The sequence below is a fragment of the Octodon degus genome, unplaced genomic scaffold, assembly GCF_000260255.1.
Source record: "Octodon degus isolate 3935 unplaced genomic scaffold, OctDeg1.0 scaffold00139, whole genome shotgun sequence".
Classification (NCBI taxonomy): domain Eukaryota; kingdom Metazoa; phylum Chordata; class Mammalia; order Rodentia; family Octodontidae; genus Octodon; species Octodon degus.
The window spans coordinates 7,337,952-7,351,847 of NW_004524715.1; the positions used below are offsets into that span (position 1 = coordinate 7,337,952).

General features: G+C 45.3%; 1 protein-coding gene across 1 annotated transcript in view; it reads right to left on the reverse strand.

The window, feature by feature from the left end:
• Positions 1 to 13,896, reverse strand: part of Ppm1h (protein phosphatase, Mg2+/Mn2+ dependent 1H) — a 289,195-nt gene that overhangs the window by 169,631 nt on the left and 105,668 nt on the right. Inside the window, exon 2 of the mRNA XM_004641643.1 lies at positions 6,707 to 6,869. Coding sequence (XP_004641700.1) covers positions 6,707 to 6,869 — 163 coding nt within the window. The remainder of the gene's footprint in view (positions 1 to 6,706; positions 6,870 to 13,896) is intronic.

Here is a 13,896-nt window from a genome sequence, read left to right on the forward strand (position 1 = left end):
AGGGCTAGGCCCTGGAAAAAGTCCACGCGGAGGAAGAAAGCACACTGCAACTGCGGCTGGAGGTAGCTCTTTGGAGGCCAGGCCTCAAGACAAAGACAAAAAAAGCAGGCCCACAGGCCTTTCCAAGGATCAACAATAAATGAACATTAACACCAGTCACCCGAGTGCATGGCCGGCTTCCTCTGGTCCTTTCCAGGCACAGCTGCTACGTGATCTGCTTCCCCACTGGCTCAATACTACCTGGACAATTCAGCTGGTGAGCTTGCTGGCTGAACATGGTTTAGTCCCGAGGTGTATCCACCTTGTCATTTTATACCCACCTCAGGATTTTGCTCTATGAAGCTTCCTTTGTAAAGTGGGGTGGGTGGCACTCACTTTTCACGCTCCCTCCTGTCTCTCTTAGGAGCTGTCTCTCTCAATAAAACTTTCATACTCTTAACCTCTGTTGTTCCTTAGAATTTATTCTCTGATTTTGGGGAGACTGAACTTCACACACATCTAGCAAGGTGGGCGTTATTTACATTTATTTCCCTTAAATTAATACCAAATAATTCTCTGTGTGAGAAAATGATCACCACTACTTAGCTACCTTGCTGTCACCTGATGTGAGAAATGTGAGAAAACACACAGCCGCATTTCTCTTCTGCACACCAACACAGATATACATTTTTATTTATGTATTTGGTACAGGGTCTCACTATGCAGCTTGGACTCGTAGCGATCCTGTTTTCAGCCTCCCCAGTGTTGGGATTACAGGCATACGCCACCACGCCCAGACTCAGCAGCAGGCTCAGTGAGCCAAGGGGGTGGGGCCGGCGCAGCATGTGGTGCTGGGGATGGAACCCCAGTCCCTGGACTCGCTAAGGAGGCACTTAGTCCACTGGGCTATCCTGCCGGCCCTAATATTTCTAATGAATAAACAATCCTCTAATACTTGCTCTTTTCATTGTGAATTTCATGTTATTTGACAGAATATTTTAGGGTTTCTTTGATCTGCAAGGAAGGTGATATCATGCATGAAAGAACATTTATAGAATTCCCTATGTTGGCCTGACTGCATTTACTGGGGTCAAAGTCATCAGGGAACGAGGGAGAAGACAGGCACATACTGTATGCCGTAGGGAGCCCACCCAGCTGTCTGCCATCCTCCTTCCTGTCAACTCTACTTCCAAGTGAGAGAGGGACGCTGCTGTTTAGCCTGTTGCTCCCCTTCTGCTCAAAAGTTATGCCCCCTTTCTCCTGCCATTATCTTTCCTGACCTTTTGGTGACCCGTGGCACCGTGATCTCCACACCTTGCAAGTGCCTTCCCTTCTGGGAACTTCTGGAACCCTCCTGGCCTTCGCCTTCTATTCTGCACTGTTACCTTCTCCTTCTATTACTCTTTCTGGGTGATCTAAGCCATACCTACCACTTCAGCTATCATCTTTACACTTGTAAGTCCCCAAACCTAAAACCCTCCAGACTGCTCTAGAGCTTCAAACCTGTTTCTAACAGCCTACAAAATAATTCCACCCCCACAGGTGGAAGCAGCCAGTCACTGGTTACCACAACTGTCACTGCTCATGGCGTCTCTTCTGAGACCATCCCTCACTCTACTTACTGCCTTATCTTATAAGCCTATCATTCATTCCTCATCTGGATTTCTGCACAAGAGCCTCGTAGCTGGCATCCCAGTCTCCAGGTCTGCGCTTGTGGCCTTCCCAACTCAGTCCTTCCTGCTGCCAGGAGTGCTGATGCATCATGCCCTTATCTAAGGTCATATAGTTAAAATTGCAGCTTACTATAGCATCTGGTGACCATCACATGAAAATGCTATCTGTGCCTGCCTTACCACCTTACCGTGCCGCACCTGACCCCATGCGCTCATGATCCTGCAGGGCTGGTCTCACATCAGCCTCTCTCTGCACATACACATGCCTGCTATCAGAAACTCCCTCTGCCTACTTGATTTTATTTTCCTTTCTCTGTCCCACGCCCTCTTTCCGTGTGTGTGTGTGTGCGCGCGCGCGCGCGCGCACGCAGGCACGTGCACACCCACCCAGGTGCTGGGGATTAAACCTACAGACTTGTGCATGCCAGAAGCATGCACAAAGCCACATGCCCAACCCTCCTATTCACTTTTGTAGACCATGGCTCAAAGACCACTTTCTCTAGAAGGCCTTTTATCATCTGAATGATCCTTCTTCTCTATTGTTCCCCAGACCACAAGTGACCAATATGAGGTAGGCTTTCACACAGACTGGGCTTTTTTTTTTTTTTTTTTTTTTGTAGTATTTAGTATAGGAGCTATAGGGTCTCCAGAGTCTCACTATGTAGATCGGACTTGTGATCCGCCTGTGTTCAGCCTCCCAAGAGCTGGGATTACATGTGTGCGCCACCACAACCAGTCTCAATTACCATCTCAGTGTGCCCCAAGGGGGGGGCCAGCACACACCGGGGAATCGGACCCCTGCTGCTGCATTTGCCTAAGCAGGTGCTTTAATCCACTGAGCTATTTGGCTGGCCCTTGGGCTTTTTATCCTTGTCAAAATTTGCTCCAATTATTACCAGACAAGAGGAAAGGTATGAGGGGGAGTGGAGGAGGGGAAATATGGGCAATGAAGAGATGACTGATCTAATTATGTTATATGTATCTTTGAACGTAACATACTGAAACCCAATATTTTGTAAAATTAACTTGTACAATAAAAATACATTTTAGAAAACTTGCCCCACTGTACTGCCACTCACTGCTTAATGACTTTTTCTCTTCCAGCTCTTATAGAATTGGAACTGTACTAAGCTCATCTCTACCCAGTCAGCATGCAGACTCAAAGCTCAACAAGTTCCCTGGGGGACTGGGGTACAGCTTGCCTTGTTTCTCATATTTATTTTATTTTATTCCCGGAACCGGGGATTGAACTCAGGCCCTTGCACTTGCCAGGGAAGCGCTTATTCCACTGAGCCATCTCCCCGACCCCACTCTCTCATATTTATTTTGACCTTCTGTTCCAGGCCCCATGCCCTCAATAGCTTTTCTGAAATATGTAGTACACTCTTGTTATCTGGAGTTACTTGACTATGCAACAGATCCAGGCCCTGGGATCTCTTAGTGGCTCCCTGGTGGCCACCATGTGTGAGTTTCCCTCTTAAGGGAATGACTTCTAGAGGGGAAATCACTGGTGTCTCTGGAGACCATTGCTGGTAAGTTGTTCATTTAGACTAGAAGCCGAAGCCCTGACAATACCACGCCAAGCTGTCTCACACACTCTGAGCTCGCTGACATTTGCGGCAACTGGAGCTTCGGACTGCACAGGCCTCTCTCACTCTGTGAGAACATGGACTGCTCCTGCCTCGTGTTTTTTACAGTTGCCCAGAACGCTGACATGTCCCCCCACCACACAGCTGCGTCTTCAGGTCCCCAATCCCAATCTCACCTTCTTAGTGACAGCTACCACCACATCTGACATCTCCCACTGCCTGATGCCTACTCTCCGATCCTATCTTTCCTCCATAGCCTATACCCTCTCACACAGATGTATATATTTTATTTCTCTTCGTACACGTAAGCTCCCTGTGGGTGGAAATAGTTTTCTGTTTTTATCCCCGCTGAAAGCCCAGCATCTCATTCCTGGTACATGGCTAGCACTCAGCGAAGGATCTGGCATACTTCATTGTGGTTTGCAAGCTTTTCAAAAGCAGATCAAACAACAAAGACAAAACAGACAACCTTATTAGAAAATGGGCAAAAGACCTGAATAGATGTTTCCCTAAAGAAGATGGAAAAGGGTCAATGACCATATAAAAATACACCCATAACCATTAGGCAAAGGCAAATCAGAACTATAATGAAACAGCACTCATATTTATTAGGGTGACTGTTATTTAAATAAAATACAAAATAATGTGGAAAAATTGGTAGGAATGTATTGGTAGGAACCTAAAATGGTACATACACTATTAAAAACAGAATCAACATTAAAAATATCAAAACAGAATTACCAAAGATCCAGCAGTTCCTCTGTTAGGGATATATATCCAAAACAACAGGGCCGGTGAGACAGCTCAGCAGACCAAGCTCTAGCTTAGGCAAGTGCAGGGATAATGGTTTGATCTCTGGCATGACATGCCATGCCCCTGCCACCCTGCCACACTGAGCCAGCCACCAAGTCTGGGCGTGGTGGCCCACGCCTGTAATCCCAGCACTGGGAGGCTTATAAACAGGAGGATCGCTGAAAGTCTGCACTGTGTAGTGAGACCCTGTACCAAATACATTAAAAAACAAAACAAAACAAAACAACCTCCCAAGATAACTGAAAACATTTCCACAAGTAGATACTTTTACACTTATGTTCAAAACAGGATAGTTATTGCAATCACTACTGCAGAAAGATGAAGGCAAGTAAAGTACTCATTAACAGATGAATGGATGAGACAAAACGTGATATGTACATAAGACAGAATCTCCCTCATCCTTAAGTTCTGCCTTGGGCCACAACACGGATTCATATTGGGGACACTGTCCCAGGTGAAATAAGCCAGACACAGAAAAATAGGTTTTGTATGGCTCTGTTTTATGCAAGCGACCCAGGGTTAAGAGTCAGAGACACAGGGAGAAAAATGTAATGGGGGCTGCCAAAGGTCTAGGGGAGGGAGAATAGGGACGAGTGTGTCACAAACACAACTTCGGTTTGAGAAGATGAACAGTTTTGGAGTTGGATGATGGTGACAGTTATGCAAATGTGTGAACATGCTTATTTAACTCCTAACAGCGCCTAATGTGTATGTCTTGCTGCCGGGTGGCTTGAACCACTGGTTGTAGCTGCATGAGTGTCCCATTGGGAGTCTCTCAGTAATTTTATTACTGTAAAGGGAGGAGCTCCCTTCGTACCACTGGTGGCTCAACCCGGTGGAAACTAATCACCGCAGCTGAACCAGACACCTGAACGTGGTTAAAATGGTAAATGTTCTGTCATGCGTATTTTAGCTTTTAACTCTAAGAAGTCTAACATGGAAGACAGATGGAAGAAAAATGGTGGCAGCCAAGGCAGAGGAAAGGGCGACCAGAGTGGACACTGCCCTGGACCGCGGGTTTCGGATGGATGCAGAACCATCGTGAGGGGGCGGCTCAGGGCTCCACCCTAAAATGCACGTGCGCTGTTTCTTCCTTCTCATGAAGGGAAGTTAAGAGATTCCATTTTGAGGAGGAATTTAATAAAAAGGGAAAATGCTATCCACAACTAGCCTAGGGACAAATGTCCCCACTGACTTATTTTTACAGAAATCACTTTGCATTCCAGTGGCAGGAGAGAAACATCAAGAAAAAGAGCGACATTAAGCTATGGCACTCATATCCCATTATCATTAAAGCCTCATCTTTTCTGAACTCTTCTTCCTAATAACTCAATTCTCAAAATAATCCTGTCAAGTAGGCATGAAAGGAATTGAATAATTTACCATTCACAAATGAATAAACACAAAAGATTTATGGAGCCTTATCTTGGGAGAGTGACAGAAGAAGGGGTGGCCTCAGGATAATAACCATTAACATTTATAAAGATTTATTAATTAAACACAGGCTCTACATTTTCCACAGACTATCAGATTTCCTACTTCTAAGCTGTGTCCTTCTGCCATTTAGTAATTATTACTGTTAATATTCCTTTTTATAGAATAGAAAACTAAAACTCAATGGATAAATATCCTGAAAATAAACAGCTAATAAGCAGTGTGAGCCGTCTTAGTCCACAGCCAGTGCACTAACCACCATTATCCTGGTCCTATCCAAGGGTCCTCAACTCTAGTTCTTTCGGACCAGGCCGTACAAATGCTTCCTTTCTTCTCAAAAATAAATATAACAGACAAATTCCATAAATCACTGTCTTTTCTAGCTCTAACATGACCTAGTAATAACAACAAAAATATAATTCTTTATTATTCTGAGGGGAAAAGGTACAAGACCCTGTTTTTCAAGACTGAGAAGACATTCTTTAGAATGCCATGGAATTTTAGACATAACGTCAAGATCACTGCAGTAGGCATGGTGGGTCATCCCACTTAATGTCCCCCGAGTTTTGCAGTGAGCATCTCTTCACAGGACAAGTAGGCTGCTGAGGGATGACCCAAGTCATTTCCAAAGACCTCTTCAGAGCTTTCTCAGGAGATGGCTGCTTGGCACCCAGAAGCTGGACACAGGACACATGCCTCTGGTTTGTCCAGAGGAAGTGCGCCACCTGCAGGCCACCTGTGGGCTCAAGGACTCTGGGCCAATGAAAACAAATACTAATTCAGAAGAATGTCAGGCTCAGGTTCCAAATAGATAACTACAGTGCATGGGGATGAAGGGACAAAGTCACAAGCAGGGCTCAAGCCAACAGCTAGTTATTTCCAACTCTCCTGAGAGGCTTCCGGATCACTTCCTTCACCAAGACCTAGAAGCAGTGCCTTTGAAACCACTAAAGAGCCTAACATCAACTCCAATAATAAAACCTACATATAGTGATGGTTGTTTACCTTGTCAAAAAATACAAACAGCAGTCCATCAACCATGTGTGACTCTCAGTTTAGAGTGTGTGATATCCTCCGTGTATACTCCAGATCCCCACTAACCCCGGGACAAGGTTTTTCTCGTTTCCATTCTTGGATGAAGCCCTCATGCCTCACAGTGGGGCCAGAGTATGTATGCATGAACTCCCTCTCCTGAGAATCAAGGACTAGGGTTCTTACCGCGTTCTCCTTTAGCTGTAGCCCTTCCCCATTGGGAAGGGAGGACCGTCTCTTGGAGTTCCTGTTTGGGGTTGAAGTAACGGCCCCGGCTTTCTTCTTTACAGTGAGCACCTCACAGCTGGCCTGGTCTTCATTGTGTGTGCTCTTGCCGGCATTGATAACCCTGGGGAAGAAGCACAAGAGCTCATCAGCTGAAGTGATTTTCAGAAAGCAGAGTGCCTCCCCTCCATCTCAGGGGTCAGGCAAGAGAGTTTTCGCAGCTGGCATTACTAAAGCACTACTTAAGGCAAAGGACCTTAGGACCTGGTCTTGCATTTTCTAGAATAATGAGTCTGAGAAAGTAGAGTTACATGAGCAACCAATGAAACATTTACTAAAGAGGTTATTCCAAGCTCCATTCACCTTCACAGACATCTGATAGATTTCATCAACACCATAATCCTCTTAAGTCAAAACATGAGAGGCGATCAGTCTTGGAGGTTAATGGGGAGCCTGGACATTCTGGCAATTATAATGCAGACAGGCAAGCTAGCTCAGGGAATTCTATTTTACTTCTCCAAATGATAAAGAGTAAAAGCACCACTAATTTTATCAAAGAACATGGCATTAATGTACAGCACATTGCAAGGGCCAAAGGAATAGAGAATATACTTCACTATATCATTTCCACTTCTATCTTACATGCAGGGAAATGAATGGTTCCCAAATATATTCCTTAAAAAGTAGTTTAGTCCTCTCTTTTCCCTATAGAATAATATTCATTATACTGGGGAATAGGGGCTCTGATTTGGATACTCAAAACACATATGAAATTCACAGCAGATTGGCCCTGCTTTGGTCCAATTACTGAACGTTGTAAGCACAAAGAGTGCGGCAGGAACGCACACCACAGCATTCATATACTTGCTTCTGCATCAAGTGACTGCAGTCTCAGCTTGTGGATTTCAGCACCATGACCCAATTAAGTAGGCCACAGATAAAATAGATTTTCTGGAAGAGTTCTCCTTGATGTGTCATTGGCTGTTTTATTCCTAACACTTCAGCAGGATCGTAGTCATTGACAGAACAAATGTAGAATTTACAGGACTCAATGGTAAGGAAAGAAAAAAAAACAAAACGTAGGTGAGCCAAATGAAAACTCACTCTTTAAACATGGCATCTACACTGCACTAGTACCACAGTCACAAACCCTCTCAAGAGACAGAGGACTATTATTTTAAAATGACTTAAGAAATCTTCAATGATTATGAACTCAGAGTAAGTTGTAAACATTCCAAGTCCCATTTACCGACCTCCATCAGTGGTAACAATCTTCTATAACTTCAGTAAAAATATCAAAACCAAGAAATCCACATTTCTGTCACCCCGATTACATATTTCATTCAAATATCACCAGTTTTACCATCAAGTGGCTTTCAATCTTAAAAAGTGCACGGTACCCCATTGAGCCAACAGATCTATGTGTTATAATCCACAAGCACAGGAACACTGACTGCAGATTGGGGCGCTGCATGACATGATCTAAGTGTCTCTCTCATCTGTGCCACCTTGTGTGTGGTATGCAGTGTGTGTGCAACACTTAAACAGTGAGTTTTCCTGTGGTTCACCTGTATTTTTTCCCTTCCCACAGAGTTCTGTAAATTCTACATTTGTTCTGTCAGTGCATGTGGTACAGGGTCTCACTATGCAGCGCAGCTCAGCCCAGACTCATAGTGATCCTCCTGCGTCAGCCTCCCCAGCGCTAGGATCACAGGCGTACACCGCCACGCCCGGACTCGGTCACTGACTCAGTGGGCCTGTGGGTGGGGCCAGCTAGGGATGTGGGACCCGGGATCGAACCTTGGTCCCTGGGCTTGCCAAAGCAGGCGCTCAGTCCGCTGAGCTTTCTTGCTGGTCCCCCACTTGTTCTGTCAATGACTACGACCCTGCTGAAGTTTTAAGAATGCAACAGCCAATGACAAGTCAAGGAGAGCTCTTCCACGAAATCTGTTTTATCTGCTTCCTCCTTAATAGGATCATGGTGCTGAAATCCACAAACTGAGTCTGCAGCCACTTGAAGTATATGAACACTGTAGCGTGTGTTCCTGGGGTTCTGTAGAAGTGTTTTTGATACCTTAAGTTTCATTTTTTAAATGTCTTAATATGCAATAATTTAAAAGTTCACTTCAGCCGGGGAGATGGCTCAGTAGAATAAGAGCTTGCCTGGCAAGCACAAGGGCCTGAATTCAATCCCCAGTGCCGCAAAAAAAAAAAAAAAGTTCACTTCCATCTGTACACGTGAAAAAACACAGTTTGTATGTTTTGAACAACTTTGCCCTAAGCCCTTTATCTTTCCAATTCAGCAGAATCATCTGATTGGAAGGAGTATTGTTTTTAAAAGTCTACTTTTATCCATTTCATCCATTGCAGTTTTTTATTTTTAAGTAGATTCTTGCCCATGACGTTTAAATACCGTTGCTCTAGGGGCCTGGGTTGGGAAATGAGTTGAAAAGCTTCGGAGCTTCTCCCGCACTCTCAGGGTGGAGGGCTGGGGAGGGTGCCCTTCCTAAGTCCCTGCCCAACCTGCAGAGTCTCTTCTCTGTGGAACAGGTATTTGCATCTGGCTTGAGAATACAAAGTGATTCTTGACACACACAGCTATTATTAACACCACGACACTGGGGCTGGAGAGATGGCTCAGTGGTCTAAAGCACCTACTTGGAACAAGCTTGGTAAGGCATCAGGGACCACGGTTCAATCCCCCAGCACCACATGCCAGCCAGCCACGCCCCCTGGTGGGCTGAGCTGGCCACACACACACAACACACACTCTCTCTCTCAAATAAAAAAAAAAAAAAAAACACCACGACACCTTCCTATCAGAGCTCAGTGACTTGCCCCAAGGGCCACAGCCATGAAGTGGCACAGATGGGATTCAGAATGAGGCCTACTACGAACTCCAACCCAACCCCTTCCTATTACACCACGGGAAGGTCCACTGTCTGTGGCAGACCATGCTGGACTGCAGGGAGGTACGAATAAGCAGAGTAGGCAAGCTGCAGGCCAGGACCGAGGCAAAGGAGAATCCTCTGCTGGCTTTCTTTGCTGCTGGAGGTGTCTGGGAGAAGCCGGGAAGGGAAAGCCGGGAAGGGAGAAGCCTGGGAAGGGTGGCTCAAATCTGCCTACACTGGAGCAGGTCACACTTAACCCCAACCAAGCCGCTCACAGGGTTGTGGCTGAAGTCCCTAATACCGAATGTGTGTTTGTTGGGTACGTTGCTTTTACACCTAGACTTGAGACCCAAATGAGACGGGCAGGGAAGGTAATGTGAAACAACTCATCTTTCCACATCCCAGGCAGTAACCTTCCAGGCAACAAGGCTGGCCAGATTATTTACTGGAAGATGATGTTATGCCACCAGTCTCCATAGGGAAAGCTGGGCGGAAGCCATCTGAGGAACCAGTTCACGATTGCCATCCCTTCAGACTGTCGCCTGGATAAGATCCTAGCTGCTTTTTTCCGGAATGTGACTGCTCTGGACACTAGCACCCATTCTTGTGCCGCAGTCATGTGTTTGTTTGTTTTTTTAATATTTAATTCCATTTATGTTTTTATCAAAAGCAAGCATGGCTGATCTCCAACAGCCACCTGCCCAGCTGACTCATCAGGCACTATAATTACATAAATCACGAGAATCACTGCCCCTTGAAGTGCCTGGTCTCCTGTCTCCCTTGGGGGAATAATAAACTCCAGTGCTGCCCTAACTTTACCCAGAGGTTCTGGAAACCCTGCTTTATGCACAAGAGACCCAGGGCTCTGAAAGGCTGAGATGAGCACGGACCTGTGCGGCCGAGTGCGGCAGAGCTGCGCACACACTCCTGTGCCCTACGCTCTTTGTCCCAGCTCTCGGGGTTTGTGCTATTTTCCTCCGGGGCTTCTATTCCTGGCAGCACGTGGCTCAGAGGTCTGCAGTGCTACGATGCACCAGAGCCTGGGAGCTGCAGAACCGCAAAGACCAGGACTGGGACCAGTTGTGTTGAGGACAGTGCATGGAAACCTCTGACGAAACAGCACAAAGTCAGGGAGGTCAATCTAGTAAGGTGACAGCCTCAACCTTATGAACCTGTTTAGTCAGACATTTAACTATTACTTAGATGATAAAATACTAGATTAACTATTATTTAATCAATATCAATTTGAGGTCAGTTCCTTCACACCCCACACCCCTGGTTTTGGGGTTCTGAGGAGGGAATCTAGGGCCCCGTGCCTGCTGACCTGATGCAGGAGAGCTCTACTGCTGGGCCACATCCTGAGCCTGTTACCCAGTTTTACATTATTTCAATTTCTGAACTCCACATGACTTCAGTAGAAAAACCTGCCCCTTCTGTATTCACTTGTCTCTGAAAAGTTGGATCACTATCAAGGTCAACATTTTATTTTGCTTTTCGAAGGGAAAATGTATTAAATGTAAAGAAAATCCTTAGTTCCTCAAAAGTAAACTGAGAAAAACCCATTTCCTAAGCTGAGGAGCAGCATGCAGTCCACTGAATCAACAATTCCTGTAGATTCAACATTTGAATCAGTGGCCACACGCCCTTCTTCTGCTCCAATATCAGTAATTATCCCACTGGTTACTGCAAAGCCAGGAGGGAGGGAAGATGGTTTACATCTCGAATGGACAAGTTGGACAGTCGGAGTCAGTACCCGTGCAGACTATCATTAATAACAGATTTCTTCTGGGGAATAGCTGAGTTTGTGGTTTTGTTTTTCAAAACTCTAATTCAGCAAGACGTGGAAAAAGGAAGAGGCTATAGAAACTCATCTGACTCCAGATCCGATGGTGGAAGAGGGCCACCAGGAAACCCGCCCCGAAGAATGGGCAGAATCAATCACCTTCATGGTCCTCAGCCAATGGGTGGTGGATGAGGAAGGTAAATATCTGCTGTAAGAAGCAGACTTCTGGACATACACACCCATAGGAGGAGGAAGCCATCCGGAAGTGGAGGTTGGACCGTGCTGGATGGTAGACGGATGTGTGTGTGTGTGTCTTCCCAGGGACTGCTCTGTGCTCTCACAGATAAATGAGGGCATGCCAGGAATGCTCTCTGCAGGGAGCTGGCTCGACTGATGCACAGCTCTGTAAATACATATGTTTGTCTCATTGTCTTTTTTGTATAGTTTATTAAGCATTGATATAATTTTAATAAATATGTTAGGTTGCCTACTGACCTTTTCATCTTTATATAACTAAATCACAGAAACTCAACTTTGAACCTCAAGGAAACAAATAAAAGGCTGTGTATTTAGTACTAAAAAAATAATAATTATCCCACTGACACAACCTACATGTGACAAGTCGCTGCCCCATGAAACACTTTGACCAATCTGCCCAGGACTGGTTTGAAAATCAATTCTGAAAACTTAAACATAAAACGCTTCTGAACTAGGAATCATCATAAATTCGGTGACATCATTTTCCTGTCTACTACAAGAAGAAAAATATTTTTATTAAAAATTAAACTGCGGGGGTTGGAATGCAGCTCAGAGGCACAACCCCTATCTGGCAAGCGCAAGGTTGTGAGTTTGATTCCTGGTACCTAAACAAACAATCAAAATGGAGGTAGTAAATGGCAGTTCGGAGCTGGGGGTTCTCCCTAGAAAATACTGGCAGAATGAATCAGAAATCAATTCTACTATTTCTCGGTGGGCAAAGGAGTATCTGACATTTACTGGAACCATCTATATGCCAGAGACTGCTAGGAGCATTTCAGAAGTGCCTGCTCTGCTTTCTCCCATCAAGTCTGTGAGACAGCATCTGCATGCCGCTGTCGGGGTTCTTTCAGTGACCAGCACAGCTAGCGAGTGGCAGTGTTAAGTCACTTCTGCAGGTGGCAGTTCCTTTAGCTATACTTTGTGAACTAAATTGTATGAGTTGCTAAGGGGTGTGTGTGTGTGTGTGTGTGTGTGCGCGCGCGCGCGTGTGTGTGTGTAAGGAGGATTTTAGTCACCTAAGAAACTGGTGGTTTTGAAGCTGGCATTAAAATTCAGGAAGGAAAAAATGTTAAGGGAAAAAGGGGAAGGACAGCTACAGTCTCTTCAGCATAGAAAATTTATATTCATTTTTTTCATCTCTTAAAAGAACACCACATCTATCTCAGGAGAAACACATGGCAAAATTAATTCACTTACTGTTTTGCTTTAACCTACCAATCTATCTTCAATGGAACTGTATCTAGGGTTTCTCTCCTTGAAAAGCAAGTAAACACAGAACTGCAACGACTGGAAAGTCAAAAATTCCTTGTGTGTGACAGATGAAGTTCACAGTTGTGACCTAAATACCGAGTGAGGACATGGCCATGAGAACATAAAAACAGTAGCAAATGATTTATTCTGTGCTACCCTTGGACCCTTAGGAAACTTCTTCTTCTTCTTCTTGCTGGTGGAACTATTCTAGTCAACGTTTTGGAAGTCAACCCCACCTGAATTTCAGCAGCAAATTCCTGGTCTGTTTTCTCATCTGCTCATAAACTTGACCTTAAGGACATTCATCTGATATGACAACTGGTTTGGGCCTCTAGAACTAAATGCAAAGTCAGTACCTGCAAGTGTCCTTGAGTAGCAGCCCCTTGTCACACAGACCACCAACGGACTCACGGGACTCATAATTATCAGTCTTTACAAGGATCTACAAAAGACAGTAGATGAAGATACCCTCAGCGGACATTTTTTCAAGGATTCCTGTGTGCTAGGCACTATGCCAAACACTTGGCAGGTGCCAAGTCGTTAGGCAGGCAGGAGGCGGCTGCTTTGAGGACCTCAGCGTGGAGCAGAAGGCAGGAACAGGGACAAAGATCAGACAGACCCAGTTCAGACTTGGTCTCTGCCAATTACCAGCTCGAGCTGTGTTTCTGGGCAAATTGCTCTCTTCCTCTAAAATGGGGATAATTGTCACCTTCCAGCACAGAAGAGCTGCATAAGCCCAATGCTTTAGGATGGAAAGCACTCAACAGTGCCTGGCACATACTGAGCGCACGACAAAATAACAAATCCAAAGCCAGCTGCTTTCTGTTGGGCCACAGGTACTTCACCTGGCCATGCATGGTACAGAACCTCCTACCTTCCCCCATTTCCACCAGCATCCCTCTGTCACCTCAATTTCAACTACACCATCAGCAGGCACTGAGGTGGCATGAGACAACACTGTCCAGAAC